General features: G+C 52.4%; 1 protein-coding gene across 2 annotated transcripts; it reads right to left on the reverse strand.

Moving 5' to 3' along the window:
• Window positions 1–1,412: 1,412 nt before the first annotated feature.
• On the reverse strand, window positions 1,413–13,297 carry KRT79 (keratin 79). Of its 2 annotated transcripts, XM_003988743.5 has the most exons (9): window positions 12,647–13,287; window positions 9,706–9,926; window positions 8,345–8,405; window positions 8,125–8,220; window positions 4,113–4,277; window positions 3,825–3,950; window positions 2,975–3,195; window positions 2,389–2,423; window positions 1,413–2,112 (listed from the first exon to the last, which is right to left on the reverse strand). In XM_003988743.5, the coding sequence occupies exons 1-9, from the start codon at window positions 13,121–13,123 to the stop codon at window positions 1,910–1,912; spliced, it is 1,605 nt and encodes a 534-aa protein (XP_003988792.2). In that variant the 5' UTR covers window positions 13,124–13,287; the 3' UTR covers window positions 1,413–1,909. The 2 variants fall into 2 exon arrangements, with proteins under 2 accessions (XP_003988792.2, XP_019690542.2); XM_019834983.3 differs by lacking the exons at window positions 1,413–2,112; window positions 2,389–2,423 and adding an exon at window positions 2,520–2,866 and having other exon boundaries at window positions 12,647–13,297.
• Between the last annotated feature and the right edge of the window lie 4,727 nt (window positions 13,298–18,024).

Raw genomic sequence — 18,024 nt, forward strand, 5'->3', positions numbered from 1 at the left:
CTTATAATTTTGTTAATTTGGATCCTCTCTCTCTTTTCCTTGGGAAGTCCAGCTAAAGGCTTGTCAATTTTGTTTGAAGGGTCAAAGATAGAACTCTTAGTTTGGTTAGTCTTTTCTATTGTTTTCCTATTCTTTATTTCATTTGTTTCTACTCTAATCTTTATCGTTTTCTTCCTTCTGCTGACTTTGGGCTTAGTTTGTTCTTCTTTTTCTAGTTACTTAAGGTGTAAAGTTAGGTGGTTTAGTTAAGGTCTTTCTATGTTCTTTTTTTTTTCTTTAAGGTTTATTTTAATGTTGAGGGAGAGAGACGGAGCGTGAGCAGGGGAGGGGCAGAGAGAGAGGGAGACACAGAATCTGAAGCAGGCTCCAGGCTCTGAGCTGTCAGCACAGAGCCTGACTCGGGGCTCGAACTCATGGACCAAGAGATCATGACCTGAGCCGAAGTCAGATGCTTAACCAACTGAGCCACTCATGAGCCCCTCTTATTTCCTTGACTTATGTGTTTATAGCTATAAAATTTCCTCTGAGAACTACTTCTGCAGTATCCCCTAAGTTTTAGTACGTAATTTTTCCATTGTTGTTTGTCTCAAGATACTTTTTTATTTTCCTTTGAATTTCTTTTATGATCCATTAGTTGTTGAGGAAACTACTGTTTAATTTCCATGTGTTTGTGAATTTCTCAGTTCTCCTCCTATTACCGACTTCTAGTTTCATACCACTGTGGCCAGAGAAGACACTTGGTATGATTTCAATCTTCCCGAATTTGCCAAGACTTGTTTTGTGGCCTGACATACGATCTACCCTGGAAAATTGTTCTGTGTGTGCTTGAGACAAATGTGTATTCTGCTGTTGTTGGAAAAACGTGGATTTTTCTTAATGACCAGATATGAGGGCTGAGAGAGAAGCTATCTGACGCCACGATGATGAATTACTTGGGAAACCAGGAGCCAGAGGGAAAGCAAGTGAAGAGAACTGGTTCCTGTTAAGACCCTCATTAGCCAGGTGATTTACACGTGTCCTCATCACACCTTGCTTTTATGAAGGAGGAAACTGGGGCTCAGCGGTTAAGTGACTTGCCCAAGGTCACACAGTAAGTGGCAGAACCGGGATTTGAAGCCAAGTCGGCCCAGTTCTGAAGGCCAAGTTGAGCCCCTTAACAGAGGGCTCAACAGCATCAGGGGATGGGCTGGTAATAGGCAGATGCTCAGTGGCTGGGTTCTGCCTTGAACAACTTAGATATTCCCTCAAGTCTCCCCCTGTGAATTCCACAAGGGAGAGGGTAAGAGCCAGGCCTACAGTGGTGATGGTTATCAGCGGATGTGCTTTTAACATGGTAATTAGCATGGGGGCTTAATGAGCATGTGGTTGACAATTTCAGTTCCCCGGGGCAGGAGAGACCGGAGCCACAGACATCTAGCTGCAGTTACCATTTATTGAGATACATCACAGGCACAGACAGGGGAGGTGGGGTGGGTAAATTTGGAAAGGGATTGGGGGTTGGTGGGAGCCCGGGGAGGTTGAAAGGCCTTCGGGGACCATTCCCAACTTCCCTCCTTCCTCCCCCAGCCTGTCCCGAGTGCAGAGCAGACGAGCAGAGGAACTGAGGGAAATCTAGCCTCCTCTCGGTTATCAAAAAATCACTCCCAAAGCACTCAAATACATCACTCAAGATGGTAGCCTTAACCCCCGCCCCTCTCCCATCACATTGCAGAAGCAAGGAGAAAACTTGGGCAGATTTGAGCCTTCCCAAAATGCAGATCACGTGCAAAGAGTCTGGCATGCAAGTAACACTGGACCTGTGGTCCGGGGGCTGTTCCCGCTCCTATGGAGGTAGGCAGGGAGGGCAGCAGAGGTGGGGTGAGTAGAGCAAGGAGAAAACGGCAGGAGCCCCGCTTGCAAGGCTGGGCAGCTAATACCTCCGGCTGGACGTCTTGACCGTGGTGGTCTTCCGCAGGATGGAGGTACCCCCAGAGACGGGCCCTCCCTTGGTGCTGTAGCCCACACTGGTGCTGAACCCGCCCTTGCCAGCACCCCCACTCCCGCCCAGGGACATGCCACCCCCGAAGCCGGCGGCACCGCTTCCGCACACAGTGGTGGAGTTGCCAGTCACCGCTGCAAGACAAAGGGTCTGGGTGAGGTAGGGCAGCCGTGCTGGAGGAGGGCCGGGGACTTGGAAAAACCAGTGAGGGACAGCAAAAAATGCAGGCCGTGGAGCCATGGAACACTGATGGAGAAGGTGGGGCGGGAAGCTCATTCTTTGGGAACCCCCCAACTGGTCTCCAGGGGCTCAGGCCAGAGGAACATGGGCTCCCGGCCAAGGATAGATTGAGTGGACTGAGCAGAGGACGGGGCTGGGCCTGGGGCAGGGGAAGGCAGCAAAATACTCACAAATGCTGACTGCACTGGGGCACTCTCCAGACATCCTGCAGAAGCAGAAAGACCAGGAGAAGGGTCAGGGGTCCCCGGAGCCCAAGCGAAAACCCTCTGTCTCCCCGACTCCCTCCTTCCCACTCTCTGCCTTTACAATGGGTCAACTCAGTGGGTCATCTCTCGAGCCAGGGCCCGCAAGACAAGACCAGGAGACACGAGAAACACATCGTGGCCCTTCCAGCTGCTGCTGCAGAGAAAGCAGAGCCAGGGCGAGCCAAGTGGCCCCGTCCTGCGCCGTCCTCACTTCCCTCTGCACACACACCACGGACAGCAAACAGCCCATGCCAAAAGACACGCAGTTTCTGGCTGAGGGGAATTTCTTTACATCTCGTGCCTTCCCAAGGACAGAGATGATTCATTTTTTCTCGAAGCTCCAAAGGTGGTGGCACCTGGTGTTGGAAGGAGAAGGCTCACTCCTGCAGGGATTCCAGACACCCTAAGGATTACCGATGGCTGTGCCAACCGAGGAAACGCATGGCAGAGGCGGTCAAGCTCTCCCCCAGGGCAGGGCTGGGAAGCCCTCTGAAGCAGGAGGGGCCCCCACCTGCTCTCCTCGCTCTCCAGCAACTTGCGGTAGGTGGCGATCTCCACATCCAGGGCCAGCTTGACATTCATGAGGGCCTGGTAGTCACGCAGCAGCCGGGCTAGGTCCTCCTTGGCCTGGTGCAGGGCTGTGTCCAGGTCCCCAAGCTTCTTCTGAGCATCCTTCAGCGCCAGATCCCCACGCTGTTCCGCTTCTGCGATGGCAGTCTGCAGTTGCTGGCACTGCCCAGGGGATGAGAGGGGTTGGGGACACCCTCCAGGGTCATCACATCCACCTCTCTGCCCTCAAACCGGACGTCACCATCCCCCACCCACCCCGACTAACCAAGCTGGAAGGAAAGCAGAAATATTCTTCTGAGAGAAGAAATACTATTACACAAGCAGGGTCTTGTAGCACCACTGGGGAAGTCCTTACTGAAGTCTAACCTTAGCCTTTCCTGCTGCAACTCAACCCAGTGCCTCAAAAGAGATAAAATAAATAATGTAACCTCACCGTTCACCAGGTGCTTCACCCTGATACAGGGAAAAGTCCTTGCTTTTTTAGCCACGCCCTAAATGGAATCAGCATCTAGGACCTGAACACTTGAACCCTCACCCTCCTGCTCTGACCCCCTGGACATGGGACCAACCTCCTTGGAGGACGTTGTCCCAACTGCTCTACCACTAATATGCCATGTGACCTTCCTCAGGCCTCAGTTTCCTGTCCTGTAAAAGGAGAACATTGATCCAGTGTTTGAGTGTGTCCCATCCATCAGGAGAAGAGCAGCTCTGACCCCCTCAGCATGACAGTGAGAAGGTCCCCACCTCCTCCAACCCAGGCCTGACCCCCAGGCTCCCAGCCAAAGGCTCACCTGCTTCTTAACTGCATCCACCTCACCCTGCAGCCTCTGGACAGTGCGGGTGAGCTCAGCAATCTCATTCTTAGTGTCCCGCAGGTTGTCCCCATGCTTCCCAGCTGTCACCTGCAGCTCTTCATACTAGAGACCAAAAAGGTGGCTGTTGTGAGCTGTCAGTTCCCGGCCCTCCTGGGTGACTAGGGTTCCTGCGGAGGCTGGGTGTGTCTGGCCCCAGGCCTCTCACGATGGGGGATGTTCTGTGTCCAGTCCCAGCCCATACACCTGACCGGCCATTCTCCTCACCTTGGTCTGGTACCAAGCCTCAGCCTCAGCCCTGCTCCTCTGGGCAATCAGCTCATACTGGGCCTTGACCTCAGCAATGATGCTATCCAGGTCAAGTCTGCGATTGTTGTCCATGGAAAGGATGACATTGGTGTCAGACACGTGGGTCTGCACTTGGCTCAGCTCCTGCGGAAAAAGAGAGAGCTGCCAGCGGTGCCCCTGCTCCAGGCCCCCAGGAGACAGCTGAAGGGTGAAGGATGGGGTCCCCAGGTGACATCAGGAGGCCTGTGCTCTGCCCCAGGCTCCAGCCTCGAAGGAAAAGCATCATTCTCCCCGGCTGTGAAATGGCGCTCTCGTTTTGGTAAATACATTTCTTTTTGTGCATTTACAAGTTTCCAAGAGATTAAAGAAGGGGAAAGAATGCATACTTACTGCCCTCAACCCTGGTGCCAGTCATTCGGCCAGCACGTCCACCAGTCCCTTTCATCGTCAGAAAGCCCTGGGAGGCAGGCAAGGCCATGACTGGCGCACAGGGTGCTTTTGTCAAATTGGGAAAAGTCTCCCCTCTGAGTGGAAGCAGCTGGTGGGGCCCAGGGAGCTGACCGTGGGCCTGATTCGAACCCCACTCTCCACTCAGCCAGTTAACAACCTGCACCATCATTCACGGTGATCCTGATGGAAGTTGGTGAGGAAAGAGTCTTGGAGAAGAGAAGTGACACATCCAAGGTCATCCAGTCCTGTCCTGGAGCCCAACTGGAACCAGTCAGTTGAACGACAAATCCCAAATCGTTTCCTCTAGAATATACTGACATTTATAGACCATGGTGATATTCTTGGACCCTTCCTGGGTTTCTAGGACGATCAACTTTGACATATAAACAGGCATTTAAAGATGTCATGAACAGCAGCTTAGTTTCTGTGTTCTGGCTTTGGGTTCAGCTCTATCGCTATACCATGTGCATTGGCTCCCAGCTGAGCTCTGCCTCCATCTCTCCCATGGTCCTTCCTGCCCTGGGCTGCCAACAAACTGCCCAAACCCCAGTGCCAATCAAATATCTCATCCAGAGGCGCCAGGGTGGTTTAGTAGGTTGAGCATCTGACTCTTGCTTTTGGCTCAGGTCATGACCCCAGGGTCATGAGATCAAGCTCCACATCAGGCTCTGCACTGAGTGTGGAGCCTGCTTGAGATTCTCTCTCTCTCTCTCTCTCCCTCTTCTCCTCTCCCCCACTCACTCTATCTCTCTCTCTAAAATTAAAAAAAAATGTGGGATGGGTGAAGAGGAAGGGGTGAATATCCATGCTGCTCCCCAAACACAAGGCGCTCTATGCTACCTCTGTGTCACTGTGCAGGCTGGACCCTGGCTAGCAGGCCCTTCCTGCTCTTCCTTTAGAATTCCTGCCCTTCCCTCAAAATTTGTCTCAAATCCCACCTCTTCTGAAGCTCCCACAGCTCTCCCAGGAAGAATCAGGCTCAGCCTGCTCCATATACCTTGTCTCTGTCCCAGCACGACCTCACCACATGGTAACTGGAGATACAGGGCCCCCAAAGCAGGGACTTTGTCCTTCTGGTGCCATGTGGAAGCTACTCAGTAATATGTGTTAAATGAATAAGGGACCACAAAGGAAAGAAACACTGAGCATGCAGACATGGGTCTTAGTAAGAAAGCCAACTGTTGTCCATTCAGAGAAGAGGGGGTGGGCACCGTTGACCTGGCCCAAAAGCGAAAAGAATCTAAGAGAGGAGAATGAGGAATCCGCAAGCAATGAATGACCATCAGTGGTCCAGCAAGGAAAAAAGTGGGGAGGCACCTAGGAAATCATTGTGATGGCACAGAACACTCCCCAACAAGTTCCATTCTGACAGGGCAGATGGAGATGTTGGAAGGAGAAAAACACAGCCATGGATGAGCCAGGGGAAATGCTGAGGCCATTAGACAAGGGCTGTAGGTAAGCTCTAGGTGAAAAGAAACAGAGAGGCAGCATTGGACTAACCCAAAACACCAATAACTCAACGGCCACGTCATTTGGCTCTTTCCCATCAAAGAGAACAATCATCAACCTAGAAAGAGCAGCATTATGGAGAAGAAATGGAAAACCAAGACAGACACAGAGAGTATGAGAGGCCTTGGCCTTGTTGGGGATCTCAGGGGTCCAGGCCAAAGGAGCATATCCTAGAAGGCCATGGCATTGCCAAGGGGATGAACACTCCCAGAGATCCATGAGAAATATGGAGAGTAGGACAGGTTCCAGAACCCCAGACACTGCAAATGTCCTCATCTTTGAGGGGATGATATTTAGACTTTTTCAACTTAAACTTGATGTCAACTTCCTATGAACCTCTAGAAATACAAAATATAAGTAAGAGGCAAGGAGCCAGCAAGACTTCCCTAAGGAAAGGCCAAGCCAAATGGATTTCACTTTCTACTATGGTTGTCTTACTAAAATGCTAAGGGACCGTCACAGATATTGCTTGACCAACAACTTCTTGAACACAAGCCAGAAAGATGTGGGCCAGATAATGATGTGGTCACCTAGATTTTACAGTAGCTGAGCCACTTGAACCATAAATTATTGATTGGTGGAGTGAGGTCAGCCTGAGAGAAAGGCACCACTGAAGGCCTAGGTCTTGCACTAGGACTCCGTTCTTGGCCCCGTCTGCTTTAATGTGCTTACCAGTCACTTACACTGAAATGTTATCACCCCACTGAACTGAAAGTTGACCAGGTCCACAGAGAACCCAAAGCTGGGGCATCATCAATAAATATATCCAATTACCCAACTGGGTATCTCCAACATATGGATGGGGGAAATCAAGTTTCAAAGTGCCCAATAGTGTCTAGTTGCCCAGACAATGGGATGAAACCACAGTGACATTTCACAGGAGAAATGGGACTCATTAACTCTTCGGTTACAAAAATTCAACGGCCAACTTCCTGTCTTTGGAAGCTGGAAGCAAACAGATACATACCTCACTTGAAAGCACTCATGTGAAAAACTCCAGGGTTTTTATGAAGGATCAAATATCGTGAAGTGACTTCTAAAGATGACACCTAAACTAGTGCGACATTAGGCTGCAGGAATGCAAGTCTGTAACCGCCCTCCCTACCCCCCCTGTTTTCCAAAGTCTGAGATCAGAACTCTATTTCCTCAGCTTCCTCAGATGCCACAGATGGCAGTCACCCAAGCATCCTGACCTCTAAAGTGCTGCCATATGAAAGACACATGACACATGGATGTGTGCAGCCTGGAGGGCAGAAGCAGGCCCAATCAAGAACAGAAGTCACGGGAAGAAGATTGAAGTCAGCTTTCTAATTTGATCAACAATGAAAATGCCTGCCCTAAAAAATAGTGAGTTCCCTGACACTAAAAGCATTCAAGTCAAGACTACATGACTCCTATCAGCGATGTTTGAGGAAGGGCTCCAGCATGGAGGGGAAGGGGGGCCACGAGGTCCCTTCCAAGTCTGCGTCTGAGATGCTAGGATCAACTCGGGTTAACTTCAGCCCTCTTAGCCTGGTCTTCAAAGCCCCTTGTTTCCTGGGACCCAGCCTGGATTCTACAATCTACCCACTACCCATACCTCAACTCCAGAGCCAACCTGGAATCTCCATCCCCTCTCTGTCCATCTCTGCTCCTCCAACCCTTGCTCCATTACAAATGGTCTAGAAGGAAAACGGTCTAACACAGGAATCAGAGTCAGACTTTGAAGAAGTCCAAGAACCAGGCTTTATTTCCAGCACTGCATCTAACTAGCTATGTAACCATGAGGAAGCTACTCTGAGCCTCAGTGTCCCTGACAATAAAATGGAAACAATAATGGTATCTATATTGTGGCTTTGTTGAGAGGATCATATAAAGCTTAGCCCAGTGTCTGACCCATCCTCAGCACCTGATACATGGAAGCCTGTATTAATTAAAGGCCCAGGTTCTATATTCCCTCAATTAAATTGCACTGGTGAATTCAGATCAGACCTGCGGGGGAATCCCCAATGTCATATGTAAATGTAATTGTCTCTGTCCATTGCCATCTCACCAGTTCATAGAGGTGGTTTAGGAAGTCGAGCTCCTCGGCCAAGGTCCCTACTTTGCTGTGTAGATCCATACGGGTCATGTACGCAGCATCCACATCCTGGGGGCAAGAGAGACAGCAGGGCAGATGCCTCAGCCCCCGGGACTCTCACCTCCCTCTGAGTCAGCCCAGCACCCTGGCAAGCCCAAAAACCACCTCCCCCACTCCCTGCCACCCTGCTCACCTTCTTGAGCACCACAAACTCGTTCTCCGCTGCAGTGCGCTTGTTGATTTCATCCTCATACCTGTTACACAGGAAGACTCAGGCCAGGCTCAGCCAGGTTCTGCCTTTTGGGACATTTAACCCACTCGGCTTTAAGCCCCGTTGGGTCCCACGTTATCTAAGAACACCTTTGAGAAGGAGTTCTGTAATACAGCCCACCAGTGAAGAAACTTGGGGTACTGTCTTTAAATATTCCTGCCCCGCCCCCCTTTGAGGAAATGGACACAGAATTTGTGCAATAATATGGCGACCAAGAACAACTATCTCTTTGGATCAGAGCCCTGAGGAGGCTTTTATAAGAACAGGCAAAGATGTGTCCGCAGTGGCTCATCTTTGCTTTCACTTTCAACAGACGGGACATCTTTTGAAACAACTAACTTCTCTCCAACTGCTTTTGCTGAGACTTGAAGGGTTAGAAATTGCCAGTATTGAGTTATTGGAAAAGTTATGAAAGATTGGGCCCTAAAATGACAAATATGCATATCAACTGATCATAATATATGAACTTTTATTTGGGTCTTGATTCAAACAAACTGTAGTTTTAAAACTTAGGACATGTATGGACAATTGGAAATTCATGATGAACGGACAGTCGATGATATTGAAGAATTACTCTTTTGAAAGTTTTAGGTGTGTGAGGTGCCTGGGTGGCTCAGTCGGCTAAGCGTCCAGCTTCAGCTCAGGTCACGATCCCGCGGTTCATGATTTCGAGCCCCTCGTCGGGCTCTGTGCTGACAGCTCAGAGCCTGGAGCCTGCTTTGGATTCTCTCTCTCTCTCTCTCTCTCTCTCTCTCTGCCCCTCCCCTGTTGGCACTCTGTCCCTGTCTCTCTCTCAAAAATAAAACAAACATTAAAAATTTTTTTTAATTTTAAAGTTTTAGGTGTGATTATGGCATTGTGTTTATGTTTCATTAAGTCAAGCTATGCAGATAGGCTCTATGAATATAGCCAGCAAATATTTGTGAATGGAATCACACGATGGCTGGGATTTGCTTCAAGACAATAAGGTAAGGGAAAAATCAAGTAGATGTAGAAATAAAACAAGATGGGCTACGAGTTAAGAATTATGAAAGCTGAGTAATGAGGACATAAATGTTCATTGCACTGTCCCCCCTACCTTAGAGTTTTTACAATGAGGAACAATACACAAGTAAGTGGGACAATTCTCCAGGACGCAATGGGTCCAGAGCCTGGACACCCAAGGGGAGTAGCTCTGTCTGGGCACTGCCCCGGGTGGGTCCCAGGAGCCTGGGAATGGGGTGATTTTCCACGCTGTCCCCTCCCCACCCTCACAAGCTCCCAGCCTGTCCAGTCTTCCTTACTTGCTCTTGAAGTCCTCAAGGAGATCCTGCACATTTCTCAGCTCTGAGTCCAGCCTCCCCCGATCGCTCTGGAGGCTGTCCAGCTGCCTCCGCAGGTTGCCCAAGTAGCTCTCAAAGAGGGGCTCCAGGTTGTTCCTGGTGACACCCGTGTTCTGGCCCTGCTCCTGCAGCAGTGCCCACTTGGTCTCGAGAACCTTATTCTGCTGCTCCAGAAACCGCACCTGAGCCAGAGCAAGAAGGGTGGTGGGCTGGTACCATTCCTCTGGCCCCAGGAGGGACCCAGGACTGGGCCCATCACCACCACCCATCCCTGACCAGGACGTCACAGGGCCAGTGCAGACTACAATTGCCAAGGGGAGGAGTTCCTGAGAAAACATTCTTTGCTGGAAAAAGACAGTCCAATCCAATGACAAGACTCTAAAGAGTTAATAAACCATCAAAGCCCCAGCTCAGTCATTTGGTGGTTGGTGATGGTCAAGTCACTTCTCTCTGCATCTCCTTTTCCTACTTACACTGATTACACTGGACTAGATCAATGTTTGTGAACCCTCATTCTGCATCAAAATCAACTGTTAAAAATGCAGATGATGGGGGCACCTGGGTGGCTCGGGCAGTTAAGTGTCCCACTTCAGCTCAGGTCGTGATCTCGCGGTCCGTGAGTTCAAGCCCCGCATCAGGCTCTGTGCTAACAAGCTCAGGACCTGGAGCCTGTTTCAGATTCTGTGTCTCCCTTTCTCTCTGCCCCTCCCCCACTTGCACTCTGTCTCTTTCTCTCTCAAAAATAAACATTAAAAAAAAATTTTAATGCAAATGCGTATATAGTGTATGTGAATGTATGTATGCATATATACAAACGTATGTATGGACGTGTGGACACGCACACATATACAGAGAAAGCAAATGTGACAAAATGTAAACATTGGTGAATCTAAAGCAAAATAAGTCTGTCAGAGAAAGACAAGACCATATGATTTCACTCATGTGTGGAATTTAAGAAAAAGAACAAAAAAGAAAAGAAAAGAGAGAGAGAGAGAGAAACCAAGAAACAGACTCTTAACTCGAGAGAACAAGCCAATGGTTACCAGAGAGGAGGTGGGTGAAGTAGGGGACAGGGTCTGAGGAGGGCACTTGTCATGATGAGCACAGGGTGATGTATAGAGCTGTTGAATCACTATACTGTTCACCTGAAGCTAATATAACACTGTAGGTTAACTGTATTGGAAATAAAATTAAATTAAATTTTAAAAATGGGTGCATCTGGGTGAAAAAATAGTTAGACATATGTTGTACTGTGCTTGTAACTTTTCTGTAAATTTGACATTTTTTTTTTAAATTTTAACTCTAGATGCCCAGTCCTATCTCTAAAGACTTAGAAGGGAGCTCAGGGGTGGGCTCTGGGGGGCTTCTCTGCCCGGCCGGCAGGGACAACCACACAGACCACGTCCTAGACTGTGATGCTGAGAGCCTGGGAGAGGTTTTTGCTTGTCTGACCTCTGGGACAGTCCCACAGGAGGACCAAAAGTCACTAGGGGAGAAGGTGAGGAGGTGGGCGGAATAGCTTGCTTCACCTTCCACCATCTGGTGTCTCCAGGTCCCACCTCCACAGCACCCCAGGCCCTGAATCACATGGCCTGGGAACCATGCATCAGGTGCACCTGCCACGAGCGGTGACAGGCCCTCTCAATGCCAAGGACCATAGGAGCCATGAACCTGAGTTTCAGGCCCACCTCTGCCTCCAAGTATCCGTGTGAGCCTGGGGAAATCTCTTGACCCCTCTAGACTTCTGTTTTCTCTTCTTTAAAATAGACACAATATCACCTATTCTGATTCCTCATGGGACACTGTAGGTTTCACGTCAGAAAAGGACATGAATTGGGGCGCCTGGGTGGCGCAGTCGGTTAAGCGTCCGACTTCAGCCAGGTCACCATCTCACGGTCCGTGAGTTCGAGCCCCGCGTCGGGCTCTGGGCTGATGGCTCGGAGCCTGGAGCCTGTTTCCGATTCTGTGTCTCCCTCTCTCTCTGCCCCTCCCCCGTTCATGCTCTGTCTCTCTCTGTCCCAAAAATAAATAAACGTTGAAAAAATATATATATATTAAAAAAAAAGAAAAGGACATGAATGTTCTCTGGGAACCCACACATCACTGAACCAAGGTGTGGCCATCCGCCATGATTTTCCCCATCATGGTCCCTCTACCTGGGGGTTTGGAGTAGAAGTAGACGATACAGTGAAATGGACCTGAAAATGCTGGAGGGCAGTACAAGAGCCACGCGGTCAGCCTGGAGGCCAGGGAAAGAGTCAGGACGCCCCCGATCTGGAACAGACCAAACTCTACACCCCTAGCTCTGGTGACCACCCTCTTCACCGTCCATCCCCACTTGAGCTTCTTGGCCAGAAGAGCAAGTAGGAATAGAAGAGAAAGGTGACTTCTCCCAGGACAGCCCCCTCTATCGCGCCCAATCACATCTTGGTCCTTAGGCCTTCTCCAAAACTGAGAGAACAGGAAACAGATGGGGCTCCTTGGATAACATGTGTGACCTTTGAGCCAGTTTTCCCAGCGGTGAAATGACAAGAGGCGATAAGGACCACCCTGTTAAGAGGAGCAGTGAGGACAGCCTGCTCCTTCACTGTGGGATAGGCTGCTGTGTGACCGTGTTAATGATGGCCAGAGAAAAGGCTGCACCACAGTCAAGGTGGGCTTGGCCGCAGACCTCCTGAGCAGAATTGAGATTCACCTGAGCAGTGACAGTAAGATCCAGAAGACTGTCTCCAGCCATCCACGTCTGGGCATCCCAGGCGCAGGCGGGAGAGCTCTAAAAGTCATTCCATCAACCCCACCACAATGCACATGGGCTACATCAGCCTCTGCCCAGCCCACCCTCTCTTAGGGACCCTGCTTCTACTCCAAGGGCCCCTCCCGGCCTCCTTCCACCCAGGCTCACCTTGTCGATGAAGGAGGCGAACTTGTTGTTGAGGGTCTTGATCTGCTCCCGCTCCTGGGTACGAACCCGCTGGATCTCCGGGTCGATCTCCACGTTGAGAGGGGTCAGCAGGCTCTGGTTGACGGTGACCTCCTGGATGCCTCCGGGAGGACAGGCAGGCCCGAATGTCTGCCTGCCGGCGCCCAGGCCCCCATAGGCCCCACCGCCAAAGCCGAAGCCCCCCAGGGCCCTCCCTGAGGAGGCCCCTCCAGCCACACTGACCGAGATGCTCTTGCTGCCCCCCAAGTTATAGAGGCTTCGGCTGCCAAAGCCCCCCTTGCTGGGGCCACAGCGGGTTCCCCCAGCACTGCCACTGCTCCGGGACACCGTCACCGAGCTGAAGCTGGTGTGGGCCCGGGACCCGCCTCCTCCACCTGCAGAGTTAGAGCTAAAGCCTCCTTTAGTGGAGTATGTCTGCCGAGACATAGAGGACCTCATGGCTGTCAGAGGGGCCGGAGCACAGGCTGAGAGAGCTGTGAGGGAACGCAGTGAGCTTCTGTGACACTGAAGGGCTTTTTATCTTTTCCCGGTTGGGCTGGCTCCTGGGCTCCCCAGACACTCCTGCCCCATTGCCCCAGGAAGAGAGGGAGGGGCCCCGGGGGCCAGGGGAGTCCCCTCTCCCCCAGTGGGAGGGAGGGGCTGCCCAGTTATCACCTGTGCTCCAGAGCTGGGGCTGAGCCGAGACTGTGTGGGGCAGGATGCCACCTTCTCCCCCCGGGGCTCTCCTGACTTGGAACAGGATGATACAGTCTCCCACGGCCACCCCCACCACCCAGTGGCTGGCTTGGTCTCCTCCTACTCAGCCCTGATGGCCGCCATCAATGGGGCTCTGTTCTGTGGGATTTGGCCCAGGCCCCTGTCGTAAGCCAAAGCCCCAGGGCCCATGGCTGCACAGGCGGTAAGGGAAGGAACATTGAGCAATGGGCTGGGGAGAGGGTGCCCAGGCCTGCTCCAGTCCCAGCCTCCCAACCCACGGCCTCACTGCCTCCTGGCAGGTCCAGGGTGGGGGGCACAGGTGACAGAGCGGGGGCGGGAGCAGTCTGCTCTTCAGTCATACAGGGGCAGATGGTCTGCTGGGTGGGGTCCCCGAGACCAGGGAGATGAGTGGGGAAAAGCACATTCTTCTAGGGACCGAAGAGAGATGGAGGGCTTTGACCATCACCTGAGACCCCCAACCCTCTGCCCTGCAGCTGAGCATCCCCAGAAGGGCCCAGCCACTTTGGAGGGGACTGGAGGCCCCATTCGGACTGGACATAAGTACAGATCTGAGAAGTACGTGTTCAACAAAGACCACAAGAGGCCCACGGGGCGTCCCAACATTCTCATCTCCCCAGCCCCCAAGGATCCTGATGCTTGAATCCCAAGGGCCGGAGGCTTTTCAATCACTTCACACAGTCCCAGGCACAGCCCCAAAGGAAGACTTGGAGGTGTCAGCCGTTAGGACTGACACAACGTTGAGGGGGTGACTTCAGAGATGTCCCTCCTCCCCGCTTGAGCTTTTAGCTGGAAAACTGGAAAATGGGCCCAGAGAGGTGAGAGAAACTCGCCCGAGGGAAGGAGCAGACGCAGTGCTTGCCGTACTCCTCCCACAGTGGCTGGGCAGGGAGCTGGGGCTGTGGCCACTTGTGTCCCCAGGATCCCAAAGGAAAGGACATGGCCTGCTCCACAGCCCAAGGAAGTCAGGCGGAGAGCGGGCCCACTCCAGGCCCAGGGGAGGCTGTGGGACTCTTTCCCAGGACCACTGTGAGAGGCTGCAAGTTAGGTCAAACCTAACACCCAGGAGGGATGGGGTGAAGGGCACTCAGAGAACTAGACCCTTACTGCCCAAGAGAGGCTCTTCCTCCCTGCTGGGAGCTTGGATACAAGGCACTGGGGCAAGCCAGGCTGGGACGGAATCCCCACTGAGCTGTGTGTCCTGGGGCTGCTCTCTCAACCTCTCTGGGCCTCCTTTGCCTCTGCCTATAAGCAGAGCCCGCAGGGGAAATCCTTCCAAAAATCCTCGGCCAGCCATCCCAGGATTGAGCCATTACTTCCCACTGACCTTTGCCTGCAGTTCCCCGAGGCTGTGATCGCTTTCTCAGCCTCCTTTATCTCTCCCTGCAGGGGTGTGGGAGGGGGAAGGCGGGAGGGGATGCGGGGAGTGGGGCTTCTGGGGAAGGTGGGGAAGGGAGTGATGTCAGCCGTCTGAGTCAGGGCAGCCGGGGAGGTGGGAGTAGCGTCTTCGGCTACAAACAAACATTCCACCGCTCCCCAGGAACGACAGCCTCATGTCATTGACCTGGCACGCTGAGCCAGGCTTTGGGCTGAAAGCTGGTGACAGACAGCGGCACAGGCCGCCCAGGGCTTGTTCTCTGAGTTACTGCTAGGAGACATGCTCCAGTGGGGGGGATGGGGGGCTCACGGGTCCCAACCCAGCCACCGTTGGGACCTTCTTCTTGGGGCCTTGACTGTCCTCTCTGCTTTTATACCGAACACCCAAGCTTAGACCTTCTTTCTGAGGCTAAGGAATCGCTTCCTCCCCTCTGCTGCCGCTCCAACCAAGGGCTTCTGTGTCTGCAGACTGTCACCTGCCTGGGGACCCCCGCTGTGGCAGGACACAAGAGCAGAGGGGATGGCAGGCTGCCGCAGGAGGGACAAGGTAAGATGGCTGGTGGTGTCAGCTGAGCACCCAACATAGGCCAGGCTGGGGACAGAGCAGTAGGAAAGATACGGGTGCCAGGCACCTGCGTGGCTCAGCCCATTAAGTGTCTGACTCTTGATTTTGGCTCAGGTCATGATCTCATGGTTCGCGGGGCGGGGCTCTGGGCTGATAGTGGGGAACCTGCTTCAGATTCTCTCTCTCCTTCTCTCCCAGCCCCTCCCCCCTCAAAATAAATAAACTTTTTTTAAAAATTTTTTTAATATTTATTTCTTTTTTTTTTTTAATTTTTTTTTTCAACGTTTATTTATTTTTGGAACAGAGAGAGACAGAGCATGAATGGGGGAGGGGCAGAGAGAGAGGGAGACACAGAATTGGAAATAGGCTCCAGGCTCTGAGCCATCAGCCCAGAGCCTGACGCGGGGCTCGAACTCACGGACCGCGAGATCGTGACCTGGCTGAAGTCGGACGCTTAACCGACTGCGCCACCCAGGCGCCCCTTTAATGTTTATTTCTGAGAGAGAGAGAGAGAGAGAGACAGCGTGAGCCGGGGAGGGGCAGACAAGGAAGGAGACACAGAATCCGAAGCACACTCCAGGCTCTGAGCTGTCAGCACAGGGCCCAGTGCGGGACTGGAACCCACGGACGGCGAGATCATGACCTGAAACGAAGTCGGACACTTAACCCACTGAGCTACCCAGGTGCCCCTCAAAATAAATAAACAAACTTTAAAAAGAAAAAAAAAGGAAAGATACGAGGTAAAGAAAACACTTGCTGCCCTTGAGAGCCCTCATACAGGGATAGGACTTTCTAAACTCACAGCAATGGTTCTTATAATCAGCATTTACTGAGCACTTCCTACGTGGCAGACACATCAGTGCAGTAACACATCTCACGTCCATGATGGGTAGGCTCCGTCCACCTCCTTCCTGCCCCAGATCAGTCATCTACCTTCTAGACCCTTGTAGGTTGCTCCCTTGCTCTCCGGCTTCCAGGTGGGTTGGCCAAGGCAGAGGGGATGGGGGGCAGGAGGCGGGTCAGTAGGAGATCTGGGAGAGAGGAAGGGAGGACTGGTATTTCTCCCCAGCCTCTTCCATGATTATGGCTTCTTCCAAGTGATCCCCCCCAGAGTCCCTGCTCCTGTCTCATCTGTCACTCCTTCCTCCTGTCTTTCGGCTCTACACCGGGTGGCCTCCTCACCCTGGTTCTTCCAGGATTGTCCTTATTTAGCACTGAAAGCCCCACGTCTTGGAAAAAGGCTCAGTCCTGGACAAACCACTAGCCTCGCTACCTCTGGGGGTGGCAGTGGCTTCCCACTGCTCCCAGCCTCTGGGCCCCTCCATCCTTTCTGTGTCCTTAGCCACGCCCACACCTCCATAGGTACTCCTTTCATTAAAGTCCATTTAGCTGACCTTTCTGGTGAATTTCGTTTCCTGCTGGGACGCCAAATGGCACGCCCCTCTGCCAGCCCTGTGAGGCAAGCGCTGTTATTAATCTCTTTCCACGGATGAGGAAACTGGAGAGGTTCCACAGCTTGGTCAAAGTCACACCACTAGGAAGTGGCAGAGCTGGGACGCAAGCCCAGGAATCCTGGCTCCTGAGCCGTGTACCCCCAACCCCTGTCTCCCTTAAAGAAGGCTCAAAAGCTTCCTTCTCAGACATTTTTGATGGAGAGATCCACAGGTCTGAGAAAAGGGCTGACCTCCCCTTAAAACTGGGACGGGGGGTGGGGAACGTCCTGACTTCCTGTGGCCAAGACCATGGAGTTTGGTGTTAGCCACATGGGGAGGGAGGAGACAAGAGGAGCCATGCAGGAGCCGACGGGCTGCTGGGGTAGGGGCCCGGGTGGAGAAGGTGACCCTCCCCACCCTCTTAGCATCTGGCCCTGATGCCCACACTCCTGGCCTCCTGCAGAGCTTCCCACTGAAGAGGGAAGAAGACTTTTCCAGTCTCATATTCAGACAGGCTCAGTGGTGGGATGAGAGTCAAGAGGTAAGGGGATGGGCTGAGTTTCAGTCCCAAGTGCCCACCAGAGCCCCCCTGCACAAGCCGAGCAGCTGGTCCCCATCTTGGGTGCAGAAGAAGAACTTGCCCACGGGTCCCAGGCTAATGGGAAAGCTGGGTCCCAGGCAAGAACCAGACAGAGACAGAGCCAAGGATAGCTACGGGTACAGCCAGGCTGGGCCGGGGACAGAAAGGGTCTGGCACATTCAGACCGAGGGAATTAGAGAAGGTTTCCAGGAGGAGAAAAATCCGGTGCAGACATGGGAAGAAGGAAGAACAGGGATGAGGGGCTGTGTTCAGTCAGGAGTACAGCCAATTTACCAGGGAACAAGCTAGAAGAGATACTGAAACATCAGCAGAGATGGAGGGAATGAAGGACATCCCAGGGAGCAAAACAGAGGGCTGGAAGAAGCCCCCCGATGAGCTGATTGGGATGAGGTGTGGGATACCCGTTGGACATTCCCAAACAGTGATCGATATTTCCCAGGTTGACTTCTGCGGAGAGCGTGGGCTGGGCAGCAGGCCTGCTTCTGTTTTACTGGGTGAGGTGCAAGCCTGGGGGCCGAGCTGAATTGCCAGAGGGAGTGGCAGAGAGACTGCACACCACCACAGGGCACCTTCATCTCTGCCCTTCAGCCTCCCCTCTAAATGCCCTGGGATCACCTGTTTAAAGCTAGTGCTTAGCATCACTGCTGAA

The sequence above is a fragment of the Felis catus genome, chromosome B4 (assembly GCF_018350175.1).
Source record: "Felis catus isolate Fca126 chromosome B4, F.catus_Fca126_mat1.0, whole genome shotgun sequence".
NCBI classification, from domain to species: Eukaryota; Metazoa; Chordata; class Mammalia; order Carnivora; family Felidae; genus Felis; species Felis catus.